The sequence below is a fragment of the Bradysia coprophila genome, chromosome X (genome assembly GCF_014529535.1).
Source record: "Bradysia coprophila strain Holo2 chromosome X, BU_Bcop_v1, whole genome shotgun sequence".
Taxonomy (NCBI): domain Eukaryota; kingdom Metazoa; phylum Arthropoda; class Insecta; order Diptera; family Sciaridae; genus Bradysia; species Bradysia coprophila.
Window position 1 is genome coordinate 6,737,075 of NC_050737.1, and position 26,491 is coordinate 6,763,565.

The 26,491-nt window shown below is 34.3% G+C and overlaps 1 protein-coding gene across 1 annotated transcript; it reads right to left on the minus strand.

Moving 5' to 3' along the window:
• On the minus strand, positions 1 to 26,211 carry LOC119085682. The gene is made up of 4 exons (XM_037196129.1): positions 26,142 to 26,211; positions 25,215 to 25,413; positions 21,552 to 21,678; positions 1 to 1,051 (listed from the first exon to the last, which is right to left on the minus strand). The coding sequence occupies exons 1-4, from the start codon at positions 26,209 to 26,211 to the stop codon at positions 95 to 97; spliced, it is 1,353 nt and encodes a 450-aa protein (XP_037052024.1). The 3' UTR covers positions 1 to 94.
• Positions 26,212 to 26,491: the final 280 nt, after the last annotated feature.

The window sequence follows — 26,491 nt, forward strand, 5'->3', positions numbered from 1 at the left end:
TGTTTGTGAAACTCTGAGCACTCAGATTCTGTCGTACGCTAGGTAGTGTTGTAGTTATGAAAGTTTTTTTTTTTACTTGGAGAAGAAACGAAAATTATTTCTTCTTGTTTTTCCCCTTCTTCTTCTTCTTTTTACCACTATTATTTGTACTTTTACCAGTCTCAGTCAAAACAGTTTCCAAAACTTCTTGCAAACTTTCGTCATCCTGATTGTTTGCATCATTATTCGCTGTTCGCATTTCGTCAACATGTAGTTCCGATAATAACTTTTCCTTTAACTTTTCATCTTCTTCGCTCAATTTTTCATTTGACGGCGCAAAAGTTTCATTAAAGTAAACTTCAGCACTCGGATTTATGTATACATGACAATCATCTAAATTGGAGTTTTTACCGTCGTCATTATCCGGACCGCCATCCGTGTTATCATCGGTACAAACGTTTTTATTCGCATCCAATTCATCCGACGTAATTAAATGAGTGGAAAATGATTCCCTGAAATTGCCATTTGTCGTTCGATTTTCCTGATCAATAAACTCTTCCAAATCTTCGTCGTCATCAATGTCAACGGCTTTGCCGGTTAGGCTGCGTGACAAATTCATTTTGACGCGATCATCCTCCAACAGCTCTTGGAGCACATTTTTCATCTTATCGTTCAGCGATAATTCGGGTCTGCCATCTGCGTCATCTGCATCATTGTCATCACCGTCGTCTAACGACGAATACTGGCAATCCGATGATCTGCCAATCGCTATTTTATTTGCTGAACCATCGCCACTAATTACTGGATTCACAACTTCAACAATCGTTTGCATGGTTGACGAACCCACCGTACCAACCGTATTTGGATGATGATGATAATGGTGATGTTGCAACATAAACGTATTTAATTTGGATGGGGTGTTAAGTGCTTCGTCATCAACAGTAAATGTTACATTTTCAGCATTGCTGCGAACCGTAATGATTGATGAACTATCCTCGTCGGAAGGTGTGATTTGCATTTCATTGGGATCTTGTAGTTCCAAGGAAATTATCTTTTCCTGACATGTTTCCACCTGTATAAAATGTGGGACGGTAAAATTTTATCAAATTTATAATACACTTGGCAGTCAGTTTGATACGTTTTCGTATCATTTTACTCGAAATAAACTTTACAATACAAATGTGTGCGTATATAGGTACATCTACATTCAGAATGATGTATGTAGTACATTCAGGAATACATTTATATTCGTGTGTATTTACACCAGGATGTATCAAGAAAAAGTTGGATAAAAATATAACATTCGAAATGCGGTTGCATGAATATAGAGTACGTGATATATATAGATGTTCCTGCGATTTATGGTTATATTTACTGTATGTGTAATATGTAGGTGAGCAGGACAGCAACCGGATAAATTTTGAGCGCAAGAAACAGCACATATTCTTGGCTCATGGAATATGATAACATGTACGGTTCGGAATACAATCAAATTTTCCTTTCAGAGAGAAAGTTTACAACTCGGGTAGAAGCGATACCACAAAAAACCACAAAAATTGAATAGGTGACGCCAGTTACGTCAATTAAACTTCCAATCACTCAACAATAACAGATTTGGTGTCGTATTCTGCGCCTGAGCGCAAAACAAAAAACTTTTCAACGAAAATTTTAGAAAAAAAAAGTTGTTCTAATGAAACAGGCGCTCAGAAGTAGATTGAAAACATTTCCCTGTTTGACTATCATTTACTATCTCTTGCAAGGGATATGTGCAAAGCACAGCACGAATCAAATTTCGGTTGGTTCAAAACATCGAACAACATCCGAATTAGTCGATGAATAGGTAAAATTCGTAAATTTAATATGACGACTGCACAATTGGGTATTTTCTGTTCAGATATATTATTCCCTTTCGATAAATATTTTGACCTAAGAATATTGCTGGTAGATGGAAATTCTTCTAATTCAGATAAATAAACGAGCCATTCAATACACACTCGTAAATAATACAGTGAGTTTTCCTCCTTGCCCACTTTATTCACCATTCGACTTTAAATACCATGCTATAAATATAAAATGTTCGGTTTTGTATTTATAAGTTTTTTGACTCACTTAGATTACATTTTCAGTTGTTCGATATATATTTTCCATTTTGTTAAGTTTAATTTTCGATAAATAATTCAATGTATCAATGAAGAACTTTTAAGTGGATTAGCATAAAGCGTTCTATAAATATTTTCCTTGGATTGATTATAATGTTCGAGATATACATCGACATAACATAATAGCCCAATCGAATATAATTATAACGAAATATTCCGTCCGTACAGTTTGTTGCAATAAGATTCGTCAGGGGGTAACATAAAATTCCTTTCAAACATTTTGATAGTTTTTCCTTCGTTATTTCGATATTAGAGACAAATCATGTTTAAAGTGAATTTCGATTCGACAAAAAAGAAACAGTGAAAAAAAAACGGATGCTTTTGACATCGTGTGTGAAAAAGATAATACGAAGAGTTGATGTATAGCTTTTAGGATTAGGATAATCTCAGCGGGATCGTTGTCTAACGTACACTGAAAGTTAGCAATTCAAATGCAGTCATTTTCGACTTGAAATTTTGTGTAGATTAGTCCATGCATAGATCATGCTATGTAGCTACATAGACGGTGTGTGAAGTCGATATGGCCTATTAACCTTAATTAATACGAGAGTATTTCGACCTTATTAGGATAATGTCTAAAGCAAATGGTTTTCATTGGAGATCGACCCGACGTTGATTTAGAAACACATTAAACAACAAAGAAGAACTCAAGACTCACGCTCAAGTTGTGACTCAGTCATAAGTATTTCTATTCAACTGGCAAGTCTTAACGTCTGTTACCAAGAAACCGAAACCGAACAGATCTCGTATAGATGCTGTCAATTAAGCGGCAGCAATTCGCAAATAGTTTTTTATTTTGACATTTATCCAAAGAAGCTGTTTGCTAGGAGCAAGGTAAATATACATACTGAAGGTAACGCAAATCCTCAGGGAATAGCAAGAAATACAGACCCCAAGTTCCGGGTGAATATAAGATTTGTTATGTTTGGCGTGATAATGTTGTTGGAAGTGTGTTGTTTAATATTGAGTTTTGGCATGTGTTGCAACCTAACAAAGTGAATTTGACTTGTGTCCATCATTATAAAAACTATATTCACCCGAAAGTAGGGGCCATTGTGGTCCAGTGTTTATATACTTTGGCTAGGAGTGCGTTGTTCCATTTTAAACGTTGGTAGAATAATAATTGGGACAATTTTCGAAAAAACATATTCCTAAATTTCCCACATTTTTCCGAATTTTCGCAAAAATATTTTTTGGGAGAATTTGGGAGAATTTAGGAAAATATGCGAAAATCTAGGAAAATTTTGCAAAAATAGTCCCTGGATAATAAAACCTAGAAACAATTGAAGTATTTCACCTAATTTCAATCAACAAGGTTCGGTGTCAGAAGTTTTTGGTTTGGTTATTTTTAGATATGACACAAATTAAGACTGGAAGACGGCGAGAGCGTCTCGTCATTGAACGGAATATTTTATATTAGTCCAATATTTAAAAAAATGAAAAGGTTTCTTAATATTGTGGAGGTTGCCAATTTTATCTTTCTCTAAAAAAGTTATCGACTAAGTTAAGTTATGTTTCGAATAAGAATTTGTCGTGTTTTCTGACTGCTCGTAAAAGTCCAAAGCCTTTTCTTTCTAACGATTCCATAACAAAATCAGTTGACCGCACTCAATGTTTTATATAACTGTCTGGTCTGGGGTCATTGCCATGCAACGATGCAGTGATAATGGTACCGTAGGATGGTTAGGCGGCGCGAAAATGATTTCTATTATTATCATTATTAAATTAGCTGTATATCTCTGTGAAAATGATTATAATCTCAGTTACGTTAACGCAATAAATTATTTACACAACCTTTGTTTGTTAAACGACCTGAATATTTTATAAAGTGAGACGATTTAATTGAGACTGTACACACGCAGTTTTGTAAGATAATATAGCCGGCATACGCATCGCAGGGCGCACATATATAATTGTGAAAAGAGTAACACACAAACGTGAGGAAAATAACGGTTTCAACGTCCGTTTTATTGATCGTGAATTTCCTTTTTCATGGTGCGTATAATTTACACTGTTAAGTGTTCGGTAGCATATTTTGTGGATGATATTTTCGGTTATGTTTTTGTTATGTTGTTGTAGTATAGACTCTCTTTCAAGATAAACATGATACATAACATAAATTACAGTTTCATTCGACTCAATGTTATATTTTAGGGGAAGTAAGGAATAAACAGCAACAGCAGAATAACGATGGTTTTTGAGAATGGTGTTATCAAAATAATTTATGGCTTATTCCATAAATGAAATGAATTTATTGTGATGGTCGTCTAACGAAATACTCTCAGCTCTTTGCGCAACGGGCTTACGTATTCTGGTTTATATCGAAAATGTTGGTCGTTTATCATTCGTGATTCTTCAGATATATAAAGAGGAATATCAGATGGAATTATGTCGATAATTATCGATATTGAATGCTTATTGAAAGTAAATGTATGGCTTTCGTTGTACGATGGTAATAGATTGATTGCAGATTTAATGGTGGATTTGCAGGAAAAAAAGAGCTTTCGGAATTGTTATTGTTTCTGACTGGACTAATTCAACCTCACCATGTTCGTATAATATTCTGCCGAGGGGTAACCGACTCGGGAAATTGACTACACACCCTCAAAGGAATTGCCGGAGTATCCGGTAAATAATTGGAATTGATGGAACTGACCGGAATTGATCTGAATTGGCAGGAATTGATCGGAATTGATAGGAATTGACTGGAAATATGTGGAATTGAAAGTAAATGAGAGTAAATGCTGATAAGTGTGATTATCGGAAAGAAGGACCAGCGAATGCAAAACCACTTTATTTCCTTTTTGTTTTAATTTTAAAAGCCCCCGCACAATAAATAACAGTGTACAGTGTTGATCAGTTCCATTTTAGAACAGGTCCAACGTCCTTTTATGTTCAAAATATGCACACTGAAGGATTCTTCTTCAGAGGATTCTTGTGAGTCAGATGCGGAAGAGTTTGAGCCGCAACAAACAAGTGAATATTCGTCGGGGGAATGTTAGGCTGGGGCATTGCCGATGCGAAATGCTCCAGTTTCAAACCAAATTTACAAAAAAAATGCATCACCGACAATATCATCTATTCCATCAACTTTTCAAAAGCCTAATGCTCAAAACAAACGAGACATTGAACACGTGTTTTTGGTCCTATTTTTCATGACGAAATTTTCGAAACTGTCAAATGAAGTATGTTTCATTTTCATATTGCAACCGGCTTATATAGACTTTTCTCACACACAAAACGTTCCTCAGCGCAAAAGTCCATCCTTCATACGCAAAAAAAAAACAATTCGTTCCTCCGCACAAAAGTCCATCGACTTTATACACAAAACGTTCCTCCGCACAAAAGTCCATGCTTCATACGCAAAAAAAAACGATTCGCTCCTCCGCGCAAAAGTCCATCGACTTTATACACAAAACGTTCCACCGCACAAAAGTCCATCTGCTTCATACACAAAAAAAACAATTCGTTCCTCCGCACAAAAGTCCATCTGCTTCATACACAAAACGTTCCTCCGCACAAAAGTCCATCTGCTTCATACACAAAAAAAAACAATTCGTTCCTCCGCACAAAAGTCCATCTGCTTCATACACACAAAAAACAATTCGTTCCTCCGCACAAAAGTCCATGCTTCATACATACAAAAAAGTAACATTCTCCGCACAAAAGTCCATCTGCTTCATACACAAAATGTTGCAAAAGCCCATCGTCCATAAAATGTTACATTTCTCTTGAAATTTTTATCGACCATAATATATACACGGAAGAACACAACGCACAATAATTGCGTGTAACATTTTATGGACGATGGGCTTTTGCAACATTTTGTGTATGAAGCATGGACGTTTGTGCGGAGAATGTTACTTTTTTGTGTGTATGAATGAAGCTTGAAGCATGGACTTTTGTGCGGAGGAACGTTTTGTGTATAAAGTCGATGGACTTTTGTGCGGAGGAACGAATTGTTTTTTTTTGCGTATGAAGCATAGACTTTTGTGCGGAGGAACGTTTTGTGTATAAAGTCGATGGACTTTTGTGCGGAGAATGTTACTTTTTTGTATGTATGAAGCTTGAAGCATGGACTTTTGTGCGGAGGAACGTTTTGTGTATAAAGTCGATGGACTTTTGTGCGGAGGAACGAATTGTTTTTTTTTGCGTATGAAGCATGGACTTTTGTGCGGAGGAACGTTTTGTGTATAAAGTCGATGGACTTTTGTGCGGAGGAGCGATTAAAGAAATAAAAGGAATTAAGAGCAATTAAAAGGAATTGACAGGAAGTACCTTTAGAAATTGAAAGGGTATCGAAAGGAAATTGAAAGGGAATTGAAAGGGAATTGAATGGAATTGAACGGAATTGAAAGGAAATAGAGCGAATCCGGCAATTAGACGAGTTGGTCCGGTAATTGAGGTAATTAAACGGAATTGAAAGGAATTAGAAATTGATTTGCCACCATTTTGGCCAGTCGGTTACCCCTCGTATTCTGCCTTTTGGTAGAATGAATTCACGATGTGATGTAATTCAGACTGTATAGGAAAATTATCATCGGGTTTACCTGCTGAAATTCCACATTTATGCACCGGATAAATATTGACACAGAGCAATTACCGTAGCACCGTTCAAAACTTCGACTTACACAATAAACCGAAATTCTCTAACATAACAGACCACCGAAGCAAGTAGAATATACACAAGAACTTTATGTACATCTTGTTGAGTAACTTTTACGACCCTATTTGCTTACATCATGTCCACATGTGAGACTTGATTATTTAATGAAAATGCAATTTTAGCGTCGCAACATCATTTTACGAACAGACTTTTCTGCTGATGTTCATGAATAAAATTTAATTCAATTGAGAGATGTGTAGAGGATGTTTGAATGCTTGACCGATGCTTTGCAACTGTGACAGCAAATCGTGTCGCCGAAGGCCATGTCTAGTTTGTAACACCTCATGATTCATGGCATTTATTTCTCTTCAGCGTATCGTTAGATATTACGAACAGTGCATAATATTTACTCTCAACGATATAGGGCACTTTACGGTTTATTTCAATTGATTAAGGAAAATAGAACGATTTTGTTGGGCGAATGATAATAGCAGATTTCTAACGTTTTTCTGTATAGAAATGAAAAATAAATGGAACAAACTTATAAATAAGAATCATTACAAGCGGTAGCTATCGATTGGAAGTATAATATGCCTGTAGGTAGCAACGAGAAAACGTTTTCCTATTTTCTAAATACTGACGGAATTGCTTTATGACTATCATTACAGGTGATATGCCTGAAAATGTGTGAACCTCTTTTGACCCGAACCTGTGATATAGTTTTTTGTTAACCTAACATGAAACGAGAATGTAGTGTAATCAGGTCAGACCAATTTAGGTTCAGGTCATGTCAGATTGCTTTCAGCCACTGGCCTGACACTATTCACGCTATTCCTCATTTTTCAAATGCTGCTATTCATAGTGTGTCCAGCCCGTGCTTTTGTCTTTGAAGTACAGCGACCGACCTATTGAGAGCTTTTTTCTAAAAAGTGGCTCAAATTCCTCTTTACAGTTGGGGGCAGTGAAATTTCAGCATGAATTTTCCTCAGCTGTTTATCAGTTGATCCACACAAACAATTAGAACTGTTTATACATTTTCATACGGCTTTACCACTATCACTTGATTGTATGTGTGAATCAGCTGAAAAACAGCTGAAATTTCAATGTCTCTGACTGTACCGACTTTCACAACTTTTTTTTTCGATTCTCGTTACGAATTTCCTCCGGCGCATAAAAATGGTAATTTTTCGATCTAGCCTAACAAGTCCCGTATTGTTCGAATGATTTGTGCTCGGATTTGTGTAAATTTTTGAAAAGTTGTACGAAACTTATGATAGCCGCTTTTAGCGGACGAAATTCTGTTAAAATTTCATGAGAGTGATTCATTCATTGTCTGGCTTTTTTCTGCTGACTTTTCTCACGTCATCACTCTTCGTATGATTCATTGAAATTAAAATAGACGGACATGTTCCATACAATCCCTTATCGCAACAAGTTGCATTCCGTGCAACGAACTCCATCCGATCCGGTTTTGTCTAACTGAAAGCTCTTAGACATACGTGTAATCGGAACTATAGTTTCAAAATACATTGTACCAATCCTTGACAGTATCCTTTTGTATATATATATCTATTAATGACGACACTTTCCATATATACCACAACGACCACCAGCATAAAATGGATGTAGTGGTATGTGGCTAGATACATTTTATTACGATACTAAAATATTGCTGATCTTTCAGATATGAAAAAAGACACGAACAGCAAAAAAAATGTTTATTTGGTAATTTTGTCCATCTCCCGTCCGTGCTATATGTACCAAGGGTATATATCATACAACTACATAGATTTACGGTTACATCAAATGCAAAGATAAATGCGGTTTTTCGATATGCATTAATAATACTATATATTGTATAAGCAATGTTTATGAATTCGTGTTATCAAGTTGTCGGATTCGATGGAACTGAATTTATAATATTTACGATATAAGCAAAATGGTTGTCATGTCACTGTAAGACAACAATTGAAACTACAAATCAAATATTAGTTATTCAAATATCGATTTTAATCTAGTTTTGCTGCCAAGTATATTATAATCGTCGGTATACAAAATACGAAATGTGTTTGTATAATGGTAAATATGAGAAATGACTGAATCAATAAGTAATTAATGAAATTGTGCTTTCACATATATATATATATATATATATACGTAACGAAATGTATTGGTCACGTAACTTTCATGTCCGAAATAATAATGATTGTGTGTGCGATCAAAAAGGATAAAATCCGTGTGTACACATACCATAACTATATATCTCTCTCTCTCTCTCTACATATGATATAGGTATGTGTGTATCCGTGTGTGATTAATGAAACAATGAACTATTAATAGGTGAGCGGATACACCCTACTTCTACGAATAGAATAGATCAAATTACGACGATGACAACGACGACGACGACGATGACCAACATCGTTAAAACCTGTTGCATGTAGAAGCTTGTTGATATATGCTTCCCTATTACCCAATGAATTAAAGTCGAAATTCATATTGAATTGGCTTTTCGGTTCGATTATTATTATTGTAGATTTTCAGGTCAATCAAATTTGGTGTATAACAGGCGTGTGACACTTTGAACGAACTACAATATAACCAATGAAACGCAGATTTTGGTTTTTGTTTGGTCAAGTTGAATTTTAGTGTAGACACTGGCTGAGCCACGTAAATTGCCAACCAATTTGACTCGTTAAACCCTAAACTTTTTTTAATTAAATTAATTAATTTCTGATTTTATTTTAAAAAAAAAATCTTTGTTACGAATAGAACAATTCTTTTGACGACATTTCCAATTGCATCCCAGAAATCGGCTAAATTTAAAATTTGTCGATTAATTTGACTGCGTTTGCGGAAGGTAATCATAATTCCAGATCATAGGAATTGGTCTGCTCCAAAGTTCTTTTTTACAAAAAGAATCCGATTTTAATTTATTAATTTTAGAGAACTATGGGTGGGTATGTTCGGTGTTAATTATAACACTGTAATGTACCATCCACCACAAATTACGCAGTTTGTTTTTTTTTTTTGGAATTTCAACCTAATAAAAACGAAAAAATCTTCTAGTCGGTCTACCACAAAATTGTGTTCGAACTTCGAAGTATCACACCCCAGGTGTTTAATGACTACCAATTCGGTGTCGAATGGAAAATTCTGCTTCATGGTAGTCTATTTTTAGGAGTTGCTTTCAAAAATTGACATTGAAAATGCATAGAATTAAAGAATTGTTACCATACCACAGTCAGGGCCTAATATTGAAAAATATTTTACTTTTCACCAAATTTCACAAAAAAATTTGCCAGATTTAGTGAATTTTTTGTAGTGTAATTTGGTGAAATTTAGTGAAAGTTTCTCAGTTTCATGCTCTCCCACAGATAGTATTTAATGAAACAATCTCTTAAAGTCCTGATTAGAGTCTACGAAAATCATCATGGCAAAAAAATTGTCATTTTGGATACATGTTCGTACATGTCAATAATAATATTGTGTCACATTTTATCGGCGGGGCGTTGTATTACCATCTCATATTTTTGACGGTGCTGTGCGCGATTTATGGAGTACAATTAAGTAGTAATTGGGTTAGCATCTAAGTCACGCCATCACAAACTCTTTTTACTTTACTTTTTTTTTAAGCAGAGTAAACGAAATAGCAACGTCTAACTTTTGCATCAATTTTCCCTACTATAAAAAAATATTTTCCTTTTTTAAATTTAAACAAAATTTAAGTTTTCCTACTTCGAATTCACTCCGGCAAAACTTTTCCAAGAGATCTTATTGAATGCACAGCACATACACTACACCTATGTACAAAGAAAGCTTGGCGGACAGCACCAATCTCCATGCAATATTATGCAAAATGGTAAGCTGACAACCAATTAACTTCAGACAGAGAATGTGTTCGGATCACGTGACTGAATCGACGATACGTGATTTGGTTATGCCAGTGTTTTCTTTTTTCGTTTGAAAGAATCAGCAAATAAAATTTTTAAGTTGGCTTCAATACAACAAAAACAGAAAAAAATGTGTAACCGAGGCATTAGTCATTCCAACACTAGTTGTTGCATTATTCGTGAGCTACAAACTTATACAATGTCACATCCGTTGCGTGCTTCATGTTACACTGGTAATTTTCTATTTGAGTTGTTTTCCGATTTTTCGCATAGAGTAAGGTAACATATACATAATGCGACCGGTGAAATATACAGCAGACAAGTGTCAATACTGCACTCGATTTCTGGCACAGAGAAACGACAAAAATAGATTTATTTCTCCTGACTGGTGAAAATGCGCTGGAAAACATGTAATGAACATGCGAAATTCATTTTGAAAAAACTGTAAATTTTTGATTAACGATCTGGAGAGGTACACTCACTGTGTTTCATTAAATCTTCCATTTTAGAAATATTAAAACATATTTCGCATTATTATAAGGAAGACAGAAGAAGCATAAACATTTTCCGCCCGCTATTAATCAATTTTCTGAAGGGATTTGTATGTTTGAACGGACGTTCTAAATTTATTTAACGAAAACAAACCGGAACAAGCGACCCAAAATGGGTATACCAGGCGGGTCGTCGGATAAAAATGTATCATTTAAAAAACGAAAATGGTGTAACGTTCGCCATATAACCAAGGTCTTTGGTGTGTTGAAGTAAATCCTAATCACACCCACCACATTCCAAACCTCATTTATATAAAAATTTCTTATTTTATGCTTTTATATCGAAAAAATAATCGAGAAAAATATAATTCAGTTTCTTCTCATGCATAACATTTTATGCTTTTTTAATCTTGTCGTCCTGGCAAGTTTTCCATCGGTTAAAAAAACATAACACAAACAGTTGCAGTGAGAAAGTAAGAATGGTGAACAAGAAACATACACAATATAGCGCAATTTAAAAACGTCTAATAAAGGAACGTGCCTTGTACTGACAAAATCTTTAACAACAAATCTAGTAGCAAGTTTTTGTCGTTATCCTAGCAATGATACATTTTTCAAATTAATGGAAAAGGAAGCGTCCAACAATTTCAATTCAAGCTATTCATCCCACATGAGTGAAATGTTTACATGGCACAAAACAGAGTCACTTTGCGAAATTTTCGATCAGCTTATATGAAATTTGAAACCAAGGGGTCTCCGATCTTTATGAGTTATATCTCGTTCGAACGTTTTCTCCAGACTGAGTAGTTTGTAGCAGAACTTTTTACTTCAAACACTTTCAACTTAGGTGTACCCGCCTGAAGTAGTTGCAAAAGAAGTTGCAAAAATCGTAAAAGGAAAATGTTTTTTGCGACAACTTTTGCAACTACTTCAAACGACTGGGAGCAACCTGAAGTAGTTGTCAAAGTAGTTGCAAAATTCGTGAAAGGAAAATATTTTTTCCAACAAGTTTTGCAACTACTTCAAAAGGCTAAAATTTGCGTCAGCTGTTCTACCAGCTGGTCCAATCTTACATCAGTTAAGCTAAATAAAAACAAACTTTTTCTGATGTGACCTTTAGCCGATTCGTATTCTGTTCAGGCCATTGTCGATAAAAAAAGATCTACGAAAGAAGAGACGTTCTTAGGTGATGACGAGGGTGACGCTTTTAAATAGGAAATTTATGACAATAAGATACTCATACTAATATCAACATTATTTGGCAGCCTTTTTCTCTAAAAAAAAACTGTGTCAAACATCAAGCCTTTCACTCTCGCCTCTACTTTAATAAACTTTATCGAATCGCATTACAACGGATCACAAATATGTGACACGACGATGTGACCCTTAGCATTTTATTTTATGAAGACTTGTTGTCCATTGGGAAATCTATGATTTAGATAAGTAGTTCCAAATTTGTTGGACTGTTTGAAAACTGAAAACTATAAAAAAAGAAAAAGAAAAAAAAATAACTCAATTTACGTGACGACTTTATATTGAGTGGGACGGTGGTGTAGAAGAAGAAGAAAACAAATTCGTCCCCTTCAATAGTTCAAAATTTAGTTTTGGAAAACATGTCGATGAAAATAGCAATTCATATCAAGACGGGATTGATTAATGGATTGTTTCGACAAGAATATCGGATCATATACTTCAATATGACTGATGGAGAGATGAGAAAACTCGAATGGACGTCATACCCCACACCCATTAGTCAAATAGCAGCCGAAAACATAAATTAATTACATTAATTGAATAAACAGATAAATGGATGGTCTTTCAGTTTTACTGTATGGGAAACCGATGATGTCCCGAAAGAAGAAGAGATGAAGAAGAAGAAAAAAAAGAACAACAACAACAGCCGAGACCAGACGTCGTCAAAGTTTCTATTACTTTGTGGCTGAACACCGCCGAACATACAATAATATCCAACACTACACCGAAATGTACATTGTGATATCATTTGTTCAAGGAAGCAAACATTGACTGTGATATTGCATAGCGAAGTGATGTGGTTCTATCTACTTATTTATCGTGCAATATCTGGAAACTGGTATGGCGTACATTATTGTATGTACTGTACACACGTTATATATATAAACCGTGGGTTCTACTATATATATGTAGAGAAAATGATGTTTGCTGGGGAGTTAGAGAGAACAGAGCTTTAGAGGTTATAAAAATCGATTTTTCTTGAACTTACTCGTACACAAATTATATGAAGTGTATGTGTGCCATAAGGAACGTGTCCATAGCATACCGTATGTATATATATATATATATATAGATGGATCCGTTGGTGATGTAAGCGTATGAATATATATATATAAATCCATCTCCATACATCCATCTATATATTATCCAATGAAAGGAGCATACATTCCGTTTGTGTAATGTTATACGATAACAACCGATTTATTTTCAGAAAATGTGATAATAATTTCATTTGAATATATTGTTCTCTTGAATTTCCCCCCCACCCCACCGAAAAATATTATTTTGAATCGAAAACATTATGGAAGGCAATCCAAACCGATTTCATTTCGAATCCGATGTAATGACTACTATTATGAAAAGAGAAGCCCCGTACTCCCTAATATTCATAAGCAGGGAGTTTTTAGTGATACCTCTCGACCTATCTATCCGATTTATATGCTGTATATAGGCACATATGTGTATATACAGTGTATGAAAACCGTACAATTGACTTAGACGTATTATTCTATATGGATCTGTATGTATGGGATATGTGTTTGGTTTTTATGTGGCCTATGTGACTATATCGCGCCAGAGGAATACTAAATTTGTTTCAAAACGAATTCTCTATATAGAAATTGAGTGCTATAATTTTTGTGACAGGTAAATAAAATTCAATATAAATGAAGATTTGTCACATCTTCTTCGTTCGTTTTTTTTTTATTCTTTACTAGAAAATTGTCGCATTATTCAACGTGTTCTTTTTTTCATCTTTTTATTTTTCATGAAAATAAAAATAGGGAAAATATATCACTGTAAAATAGACATGTTCGCTGCTACTCACATTTTCCTTCTTTTTTTTGTAACTTAAACATGAAGCACCACATAAAATGGTAAAATAAATGATGAATCGTATATGTCGATTAGTTGAAGGACAACTTCATTTTTTCTCGATTTTTTTTTTCGTGCTCCCCGTTTAAACGTGATGATGTTGACATGTTTTGCTTCTTCGTCAGACATATATATGAGAGGCCATGTGGATATTATACACATTGCATGCAAATAAGGCGACGTGAATTTTTAAATTATGAAACAAAAGACAACTCAAAATCGGAAAATAAAAGTTTCCCGTGGAAACGGAAAACATAAAAACCTGAATGCAAATATTTAGGATCAGGTATTAGTGAATGGAAGTGATTTCGAATTCCTGTATGAGTAATGAATAAACAAGTAGTGAAGAGCCATCTTTTTGAGATATTAGTTTATGCCCTTGCAAAATAGAAGGAAAAGAAATCACCATCCAATGGTGACTTCTTTTCCGGCTTTGTCAGTTTCATGTTATGTTCAATGAGAGATTCGCGGTGGAATTTTAAACGAAATTTATTCACCCAAAATATTCAGTAAACAAAAGTAATTTTCCGAAACCACATGTATATCTTGCCACACAAAACAGCCAATTAAGTACGTGCACAATTTCAATAGTCCCATTTTTGTACTACATGCCATACCATTGTGTTGGTATTAGGGCCAGGTATTTATATCAGAAAACAACCATAGACACGTAACCGTACACTCCCACACTCTTAAAAGTCGGAAACACATTTACCTTTTACCTATGAAAACGGACGCATATAATGCGCTGAACAACACTCTAACGAAGTACAAGTTCATTTCATTTATCAAACCGTATAATGTTATACGTATACACATCGTAGAGCAGGGATAATAATGATACGACTAAGCTTGCAAAATACAATAAGTGATATTGTTTGGATGTTTCACCCAGCAATATTATACAGGCTAGAGAGATAAATTTGCCTGAAGAAAAAATGCTGAACTTTGACTAACCCAAAAGTGTGTACGTACTTTGTTGCAAAAAGATAGAGAAATGGCATGGAATCTATTTAATTTTGCACATTACGCTTATTTTCACAACTCGCTGTAGCTTTAATAAGGAAAAAGGTGTGTAACAGAGATGGGATATGCAATTTTGAAAATTCGGTACTGCGTTGTTGCTCAACGAAATTAATGCAAAGGAAACGGAAAATGGCAACACCGAGTAGTAATAAGTTTGCTGTCAAAGATCTTATAGTCCTAGAACGGTAAGAAAACTATTACGATATTGACGTCTACCTTGAGCTTTAGAGCAAAAATTGAATGAGTCAGTTTCTTGCTCAAGTGAGTCATGATGACATGATTGTCAGAATAGGCGAGTGTAAATGTTTTAGATACAATGGAGCGCAGCGAAACGAGTAGAATCTTAAGAATCTTTACGAACACACTCAATCAAACAATAATTATGAAGTGATCGGTCGTAAGGGCTATAATCCTCCGAGTAGATAATATATATTACACACTTGTCACGAAGAAGTCGAGGCTTGCCGAGACTGATAGTGACAAGTGTGTACTCTATTTTATCACATAAGCGAAAACGAGACAACAACGCAGATCTGAAGTATAATTTTTGAATTAAACTTCTAGTTAAGTAATTTTGACATCCGAACACCGCGCGTATGTGATAAATAAATTATACCACAGAATCATAAGGTAACAGCTAAACGAGCCACTCGATTCACGTCTCGCAAATTCTTATATAATCAAGATTTGTGCGGCTAACCGAGGCATTTAAAACTCATTCACACGATCAAGCATTTTAGGATCAAAACGTATAATTACATGCTAGGTTTGATTGAAATGTGACTCTGTGTTTGATAATTATATGGTTCAACTTCAAATACAATTTGAAGGGAGATGTGTTTTCATTCCTAACTGGTGCTGATAAATCTTTGGTATATTCTCCAAGTGGCATGCAACCACTGTAAAGTTGCTTCCGTAACATATATTTCATTTTCGAATGAAACTCGAAACAGCTCAGTGTAATTAATTCCGAGTTTCATTCAAAAATTCTATAGGTGTTAACGCTCAATAGTAACCACATATATTTTGTTAGCACTATCTAAATAGCGGTGTTCAAAGGGGAATATTTTCAGACGTAAATAGTTGATCAGTTCTAGTTGAGTACCGCTTTGACATAAACTAACTAACTAAAAAACTAACGAAAGCATTTCGAATTTGGTTGAAATTAGAGTCTATATTTAGTATTCTCGCTGATATAAATGTTTACAAAAACGTTTTTGAAAACACAGTTGGCAGTCTGATCAATTCTGAGGATAATCAACAGTCTGCCTAAAGATTCATAAAACTTACTGACATATTTCTGGCCAAGACATTCTTTAAATCGATTTTTCACCATGAAGCCATGATGGCTCTTTTTTGGTCAAATGGAGAAAAATGTAGCCCACAACCAGATCTACATTTTTCTCTATTTGACCAAAAAAAGAGCCATCATGGCTTCATGGTGAAAAATCGATTTAAAGAATGTCTTGGCCAGAAATATGTCAGTAAGTTTTATGAACCTTTGCATTTCTCAGTGATGGTTGAAGTGTCACGAACAAATAATTATTTTTATTGAAACTACAGTCAAAGGCAGTCAATTTTCAGCATAAATTAGCTTCAGCTGTTTTTCAGCTGATCCATACAAACAATCACAACCGTTTATACGTCTTTATACGGTTTTACCACTATCATGTGCGTGCGTGCAGCAGCTTCAACCGTATGAACAAGGAAAACCAGTTTTGATTGTATGTGTGGATCAGCTGAAAAACAGCTGAGGCAAATTTATGCTGAAAATTGACTGCCTTTGACTGTAACACACTTGTGGTTGTAATTGATTTTTCTAAAAAGATATCAGTTAAAATCCAGTGCTTAAGATTAATGGACCATTTGCAAATGTGTAGCCTACATTTAGGAAAAAATACTAATTTTTTTAATGACGTCTCCGAACCGGAATCTTTTCTTGAAAAAGTAAAACCATTAAAGCACGCCAAAATGTGTTACTTTTAAAGTAAACATTGGTTTGTTAGTCACAACTTGAGAGAAACCTGTGCAAATGGGATAATTTATCATCCAGTGGATTCATCCACACATCAATTTTTCCTTAAAAAGTAACACATTTTGCGTGTTTTAAGTTTTACTTTTTCAAAAAATGTTTTTGGTTCAGAGAAATCATCAAAAAACACACATTTTTCCGCCTAAAGGCTACAAATTTGCAAAGGGTCGATTGCTCTTAAAAAGCGCCCGAATGTAGGCTTTTCAACAAAGCATCCATGTCTCTTAAATGAAAATCTAAACGTTTTATCGTTGCATCCATTTAAAAGGTTTGTAATGCGGGACGTCACAGTTGAGTGACCGTAATCAAATTGGTATTATTTATCGAAAATATTACGGAACAAACAAAAACAATTGTATATATCGAACAACATCGGTAAACAATAAAGAATTAATAACCCAAAAAACTGTTCATCCTATCAGATATAAAAATATATCAAAATCAATGCTTTAAGCTTCGCAAAACCATGCAGCAAAATCCTCAAATAAAACCGAAAAAAAAACCGTTTACACACAACTCGAACCTAGATATGTGTCGTTCTAGATATGTACAGCCGAATTTATTATATAGGGAGAATTAAGTGGCTAAAGCTATTTACATGGCGCATTTTCTGTGACATTTTTCGGTTGTGCTGCCTTAAAGCCAATAAGTTTAAATTGGATTTGGTCTGTCATAAAATCATGATCTGATCAGAATATATTACACAATTGTGTCATTTGATTTATATTATTTGTGTAAACCACAAATTGTGAACATATTTTTATAGACTTTCTGTGTTTGTGCTTTATTTTGTTGTGTTGTGGTCTGCTTTTATTAGTTAGTTTGTTTTTGTTTCACATAACGTTTTTTTTTTGTCCGTTGTATAAATATCAACTGGTGTAGACAGATAATTGGTGGGCTTTTAACAACAGAACGAAAGATAAATTTCAATTCATGGTGCAATAAAAATTTATCTAGTGCAAATAAGCAGGAAAAAAAATAATACTTTGTGTGAAAGCGAGTGTAGGTTCGTCATTTTATTGCAACAATAAAAATATCCTACGTGATGGTTCTGGTGCGTAATAAAAATTGAAATGTGCCAATAATTTTTATCGTTTTATATACAAACATAAGGTGTGTAACAAAAACATTTTAGGTTTCCCTTTTTTTTCTGTTTTGTTTTTCCTTGTTACATTCTTTTTTAAGCTTCCGTAAAATAGAAAAATAAAAGAAAAAAACACAGCGAAAGAGCATATAAGATAAGATAATAAAAAACAATAACAACAAAAAAAAAATTTATTCAAATCTACTTCGAACCAATAAAGAAATGGAGGAAAAATTGATAAATCTAACCTCTGTTTCGATGACCTTCTCAACAACTTCGACGGTTCTTAAGTGAGGTACTCCCGTTATGGGACAGGGAAACTCTTCCGTTCGAAGTGTTACCTTTTCGTCGACCACCGTTTCGGTTTCGCGTATAATTACCGCACCTGGACTGGACTTAACGGCAATACGAGGAAAAACAATTTCCTAAAGTAATGTTAATGGAAGCATATTGGTTTAAAATAGAAATAATATTGGATTTTGTAATAAGTGCACTGAAAATGTGTAAACTCTGGAGTCTGGAGTAAAGAGGAAACGGTTGATAATTCCTTGATTGATCTATTTAAAATTGACAGTCGCATTTTAGTGGAAGATGTTCAGTAGAAGTTATCGTTTCTTTCACATATTAATCTTTTTAAAAGGAATTCGTTTTCGAAACTTATCCAAACCGATTCCTGATTCCTGAATCGCTAAAATCAATCAATCAGCTAAAGGTGTCAATCGTACAAATTGTGATCCAATGAAAAGACCGACCACAAAAAAAAACGTTTCTTTCATATTTGCAAAACGAAACATGAAATCCATAAACGTACGCTTTCATATTTTCCTTCATACCTATTTCATCCATCACAATTTCTTTAACAGTCAGACTTTAGTAACGCTAACAATTACGAAATATACGGTATGCTTGAGAAGTAGACACAATTTCGTGCCTTGTGTACAGAAGATATTTTAGTTTAATTTACATCACTAAAACGAAAAAAAGAAAGATGAACTGAGTAGGAGCCCAATCGAACAGCATTTTAATTTCCGGAGATGGCGCTACGATTGAAATTCAATAAACTAATCGAAAATGGGATAGGTGTAACAGAAAACGAATTCAATGCGCTGCATAATATTGAAACGGTGTAAAGGTTTCGATGGTAATTGAAATCTTCCGTAAATGCGATCAACATGAAAACGAACGAACGATAATTTTTGTTGGCTATCGCTTTCGATGTAAATAAGAAAATGATTGAAGTTTGTTTCATTTTTTGCAAAATTGATAAATACTACGTGATGTTATGGTACGACAAGCATATCTTCAACATAATTTTCGGATCTGGTACTTCTTTTTGCCCAAATACTTTCATCTGCATGTTAAAGAATCTATTACTTCATTATTTTAGTTATACATTTTGCTTTATAAGACGACATTCGCCAAAGTAACAGTCTATTTTTGTCATCGTCGTCAATAACAGATGAAACATTTTCAATTTCAATTCATTCAGCAATGTTCTGACAGCTAAAATATACATTAGGTGAGCACACTATAGCGTCAAGTCTATCGATTTTCTGTAAGTTAATCGAACAATCTATTCATCGGTTTAAGTTAGTTGTTCCATTGAACTGTGGAATGTCTTTACATACAAAAAACACCTTTCAGTGTCATCAAATAGGACTTGTTGATTGAAAGAGAAAAGAAATAATAGAATGACAGCCACATGTTTGACCGGCGTAACAGTATACAGTTTCTTCCTGGACCATGTGACTTTTAAGTGATAAAAAGTTTGTGTCTGTCATATTCAATCGAAAAGCAGAGTCTGGAAGAAACGACAGCGATGCTGATGCTGGGGTACTTTTGAAAATCACGGATCATTCTACATTTTGGGTGGTTTCGGAGAGGTACAGTAGCTTTGCGTTGTTGTTCATGTCATGCCACCACCAGTAAAGAGAGCCTATAACTGCATTCTAGCAAGTGTATTTGTCCAAAAAATAATAAATTTTCGAAAATCTCATCCGTGGTGCTATTTCATCGTATCAACGACAATGAAAGGCTTTACATAATTCCATACAAATCATAACCGTAAATTTAATACTGAGTGGGTAGAGAAGGAACAATAAAATCGAATAATCGGAATAAGAGTATGTTCGAAGCATGTATGTATAGGTATGACGAAGAATGCGTTTCAAATATTGAATACCGTTGTGTTGTCATAGGATGGATCCCACATCATATTCCGTTCGAACCTGATTTTCTTTTTTGGATGTCGATTTTTAGCTGACTTGCTAACACCTACTTTCCTACCCAAAAAGAGTTAGGCACAGTTTTAGCTTTCGTATTTATTGTCTCTTGTCATCGGATTAATTCGTAATTGAGTGATTTATGAACATTTTTCATCTCCGCCGCACAAAAAATGTAGTTGTAGTTTGATCACAGACCAGGACCAAAAAATCCTCAAAACCATCAATTAAAATAGCATTACTTCATTAACCAAGGCAATTAAAACAGCAAGGAATTATCAACCTGAATTAAGTCTTTTAAATTATCGTTTAACTATCAATACAGTCATGTCGTTCAGAGCGAGAGAAATTGAAAATATTTCCAAGAAATTTTCTGTAGAAGCTAAACACCTATCCATCCAAATGAAAACAGAGGCCAACGAATCACTTTCGAGCGTGTAAACGATGTACACACATTGTGTACGAAAATACGTAGAAATTTGGAAAGTAATTAATTTTGAGCTTTCAACAGCAACTCAAAATTTCCAACGCCATATACCATACATCGGCCATGACACTGACACAGACACACACCACAACCCGTATACACGAAATTTTGTTTAATGCACATTTAATTCATTTTGATATTTTAATGAAACAACAAATCAGAAATTAATTGCTGGTAGGTAGTTAAAGTACAATTTGATATGTTGCTTTTGCCCGGTATTAATCAAAATATGAAGTGTAAATTGGGAGGTCAATTAATCAATTACGATGGATGAAACTAGCTGAGCATGGGTAATTAATAAAAAAAATAATGTTTTTTCCATTTTAATTTTTGATTGGTGACTGTTAGTAAAACGCATTAATTTGTGTAACTAAAATGCTGGGATTAGCACACAAAACAGGGGGTTTCAATCAATGGGTTATTGCTATAAAATTCAATGAAATTACCTCGTTTTTGGAATCAAGGATATCATCAGCTAATTCGTTCATACTTTGTATCATTTTTTGAGCTTGTAGTGCATCTTGTTCCAAGGATTTCATTCGTGCTTGACGCCATGCCGAACGTTCTTGAGCCCTGTAAAAATTTAGAGAACATAAAGATTAAAACTCCGTTTCGTTTTCCTATTTTATCGTCTAGATGTTGACTGTATAGCTGCGAATTGGGCATGTTGTATATACACAGATTGTACACAGCTTTTTTCTTCTTGGATTGCCAACAATTTCTTATCCTTAATGTTCGTATTTATGAACAAATAGCACGTGCAAAGGTTTTTATTCAAGAAAGTGGTTTCATAAAAGATTTAGAACTCTATACATAAATCAGGAAAAAAAACGTGTACTTATTGCCCCGGATATCAGACATATTCTCATAAATATTGATTTTAGTTCATAGCTAACCTTGTGTGTAGCATTCCATATCATACATAATTTGTGCGCATACCGCACATATTTATGATTAATGTAATCACATATTATATTTAAGGTGATCATAAATTATCGATACAAAGCCACTACAAATGTAATAAAAAATATAAAAAAAGGAAATCAGTAAAAGACATTTAACGGAAAAATTGTTGGGCCGTAACAAATGACAAATTAAACGCTTCTACTCAGAACAATAAATTGACGCTGGAAGAGTTCAGTTACGGCTAGGGGTAATTACTGGCTTAATTGCATCAAATAACAAGCACGTACTTTTATTTTTAGAATTAGACATAATGAGAAGGGTTCTGCTTAACATATATATGCGACATTTTATGGAAAAGACGACGTTGTAATGTGCAAGAAAATAGGTCGCCTCCAAACGGAATTTCTGATTTCGAATGAGATGAGTGCGTTTGAGGAAAGAGAGAAAGAAAAATGTTTAACGTTCCTACTACTTTCTTTCAATAAAGTTTACAGAACAGTGATTAAGTTGAAAGTAGATTTTGCGTGACAATGGTGACAGAGCATGAAGAAGTGAATATTTTAATGAATCAAAATAAAATGAACCTCATGCACATATGTACGTACATACGATGCTTCACGACCTCAAAAAACAATTATTTTGCGATAATTACAAGATTCTGTCTGTCATGTCCATCGTAAAATTAACTGAATCCTCTAAATCATTCCGCTAACGTCACATTTTTAGGTTTAGTGGAACCCTTAAGGATTTACAATATTCTGTACTCTCTCAAAAAATTCAACACCACTCGAAGTTGCTGTTGGGGCATTCCCATTAGTGCTCGTTTTTTACATTAATATTGAAAGAATTTAGTTTATCACAACATTAAATAAAGTTTGAAACAGCTTATTGCAGAGCTGTATCTTCCGGAACATAAAACTTTCTAATGGGCGAAGCACTTAACGGTTTACATGTTTTATGGTTCTCTACGAAAAACAAATTACATTCCAACTAAATCGGGCGGCATTCATCAATAAAACACAGATTTACCGACTGTTAGTGTACAATATGTTTATGGCTGACCGAAACAGAACATCTAAAACAAAAAAAACTTTATCGGAATTTGGGAAATATGATAGAGTGATTCCCTATGAACGTAGCATTTAAAAACTGTAATTTTCAATTGAAAGTTGGCATTAAAATAAAAAGCCTTTCACAAGCATGTCTCATTAAAATATTGCCCAGTTCGTATGGAAATAAATTTTTCATGCTTCGGGGCCGAAAATGAGGGCAATTTTTCGAATTTTCTCGGGTTTCCGGCCCTCTGCATGAAAACTCACATGTGCACCTGTTTGGGACGGTTGATTTAAGGCACTTTCGCTTGTAAGCCTCACTTCGTTCGGCCTACAATCCGCGAAATTGCCTAAAATCAATCGTCCAAAACAGGTACACAAATGACTATTGAAAAGTCGATATGAAGCCGTGAAGTTTCGTTCACTTTCGTTCAGAGTGTGTCATTGATAGTTTGTTTTCAAATAAGTTTTATTTTTAAAAATTATTTGAAAACACAAATACTTCCGAATGAAAAACGATAAGAATAACAACAAGCGTATAGATATTAAATCTGTCTCTTCTTTTGTTTTAAGTATTGCCTTGTGCTTGATAAAAACAAATCTTTTACTTCATTTTGTTCAAACATAAATTTTGCTACTTAAGACGATGACAGCCAAAGCTCATCACTTATTTTTGTCATTGTCGTTTATAACCGATGATTAGACGTTTTGTGAAAGTTCGCAGACCACAACAAATTGCAACTATTGTCTAGATCATAAGAAATAAAATTATTTCAATTAATTTTCTAGAAACTAGCATTAGCTATAACGATGAAATGGTAACCTAAAATTAACGCTTATATGGCAAATATGTGAAAAATATACATATTTGGTTGAACCATTAGCATGGAATTTGTGAAATGTGGATCCAAAATGCTGACAAGAATGTTAATCCTAAGACTGAACTATGTCGGATTGCATTGTTACCGGAATAGTTCAGATTGCATATCCAATTATTATTTACAATGCAGCTCAAATTGTCATTTATTTTTTTCAATCTTGTATCTTGTGAACTGCTTCATTGCACAGTCAACTGAAATGCGTTTTCACAGGATGTCGACACCATGTTCCAATTTAATGTGAAATTTTCGAATGTCGATGTAGGTTAAGAGTATACGGTGGACAAAAAGATTGACGCTTTATAATTTAACCTCGTCGAGTGAACATAAATTACCCGAAAAAAAAAACGGTCGGCCTACCCAAAAAATATACCTCAGAGGATTCGACAAACCGAGAGACCGAACCAGAAGTGGTAAATTTGAAAGTTTTAAAATCGTTGCCAGAATGTTGATCATTTAGATGTCCCCATATATCAAAGTGTATCCGTATCAGGCGTACACTGTGTAGTATACAAAGTTAACAAAGAATTATTTTGTAAACAACAAAAGTTATTTCCGAAATTACAGCGACACGTAGAGCACTCTTAATTAACACATAAAAATCACTAATCTTATCTGTAAAATTTCCACCACTAAAATATGAGCACCTCTTGAAATTCAAAACGGTAATTCTTACAAAAGCCTCACAAAGAATTTTATACATATTCAACGGCTGTGGAATATAAATAAAAATTATAATTTCATCAAATATTCCAACAATAACGCTCTAATTTGAATTTCATTCACACTTGATGATTTTATTTCTCAGTGAGCCCGGGTGTCGGTTATATTAGATTGGCTGTATGTGTTATACATATATGTGGAGGAAAAAGTGGCGAAAAAAGATTTAGTTATCTTTTAAGCCTGTCATATGGGAGTAATATACTATTACATGTAATGCGAACAGACGAAGAGCTTTTATTACAATCATTTCGTATTTCGAATGGGTTTTACCTTGTTGTAACACGATGTGATTTTTTTTGTGTGTGCATGCATAGTGTGTGTATCACACACATCTCACTAATAAATGCTTAGTTTAATATTCATTTCGTAATGGGTAATAACAACGTCCTGTAGCAACAACAGCACAACAGCGACTATATATTGTTCTATGTCTTCTGTTTTGTTTAAACATTCATTTACAACAAGTTTTTTTTTGAAAGAAAATTATAAGTAAATAGCTAGGGATGGGGATATTATATCTATGTGTGTACAAATCTACCCGTATACTTACTTCAATGCTCTCAACTCCAAGGGACTTAATTCCCTTTCATCTTTTGTAGTTGTTTCACCGGCATTGTTTTCCTGTTCACGTATTTTTTTCTCAACACCAGTTGTTCGTATAGGTATACGACTTGGCGTGTTCGAAAGTGATGGCGGAGGTGTTATTCTTCTGAATTGGCTTTGTACGGAACAAAAGAAGATTTTATGTTCTTATATTTTCAATCTTGATTTGCAATTGTTTGTCAAAACATTTATGATAGCAACAAGCATTATATTCGTTAGACATAATTTTCGGCAGCCTTTTTTTTGATAAAATAATTTTCTAAAATGTCTTACTCAGCGCACATTTAATTATAACGGATTAGTGACAAAAGCTCTGTTGTATAGCAACAATGTATGTTTGATCGAAAGGACTATAAAATAGGATTATTTGCATATTATTTTGTAGATATGAGATACACTGCAGCTCGTTTTTAGTTCACTGAACAAGCATTAGCAGTAAAACTCTTTAAAATTCGCAACAAAGCAAAAGTTTTAAAAGCTTTTAAAGCTTTTTTTGAGAGAAGAGGAAAGTTTTTCGAATCGAAATTGGTTTTAAAACAATGGCTTTTAATGCACACTGTGGCAGCAGAAAAATAAATTATTAAACACGCGGATTCGCAGATGAGATCTTGGTAGATATTAATTACTCTGTTAGTAAATTAATGTCTGCAGGTATTAGCAATTTCATCACATATTGAGCATAAAAGCAAGCATAATTGTTTGAAATTAGTACACATATGTGTTCAATAATTTAGTGACGGCTTTGAGAGACACAACGTTCCATTATTTTTGGATACAAAGTTTATTTTAACTTGCTGTACCAACTCAAAAGAGCGTGGCGAAAGAACAAAAGAAAAAGTTGCAGCTAGAGTTAGTCGCTATTTAACTGGTATACTTGACCGAAGTTGTAATTCGACCACCGTGTCGAGATTAAGAACGTCTTTCGACTGTTTGCAATGATACATAGTTCAAAAATACCATATACCAACAAACCATCGCATAGCGACACTGGTACTGGTACAATGTGCTAGGAACACTATATCATTCTACACACAACGAACTCTAGCGAATCATAATTGAAAAACAAATTTGAATTCATCACTAAGTGGGCTACCACGAAGCGAAACAACTTTAAGCTGTAGAAGAATCTAAATGGGTAATGCGTGGCTGATAAATTTGAAGTGGTAACGAATTTGACGGTCAGCTCTCGGCATGAATTGTATCATTCGTTCGGCCACAACCAGC

Excerpts from the sequence above, each read along its gene's own strand:
- LOC119085682 (XM_037196129.1), bottom strand. The coding sequence starts at position 26,211 with ATGTATCATTGCAAACAGTCGAAAGACGTTCTTAATCTCGACACGGTG. Across the intron at positions 25,414-26,141 it reads CGAATTACAACTTCGGTCAA|AACATAAAATCTTCTTTTGT; the intron begins GTATACCAGTTA and ends TGAAAATATAAG. Across the intron at positions 21,679-25,214 it reads TTGGAGTTGAGAGCATTGAA|GGCTCAAGAACGTTCGGCAT; the intron begins GTAAGTATACGG and ends AAATTTTTACAG.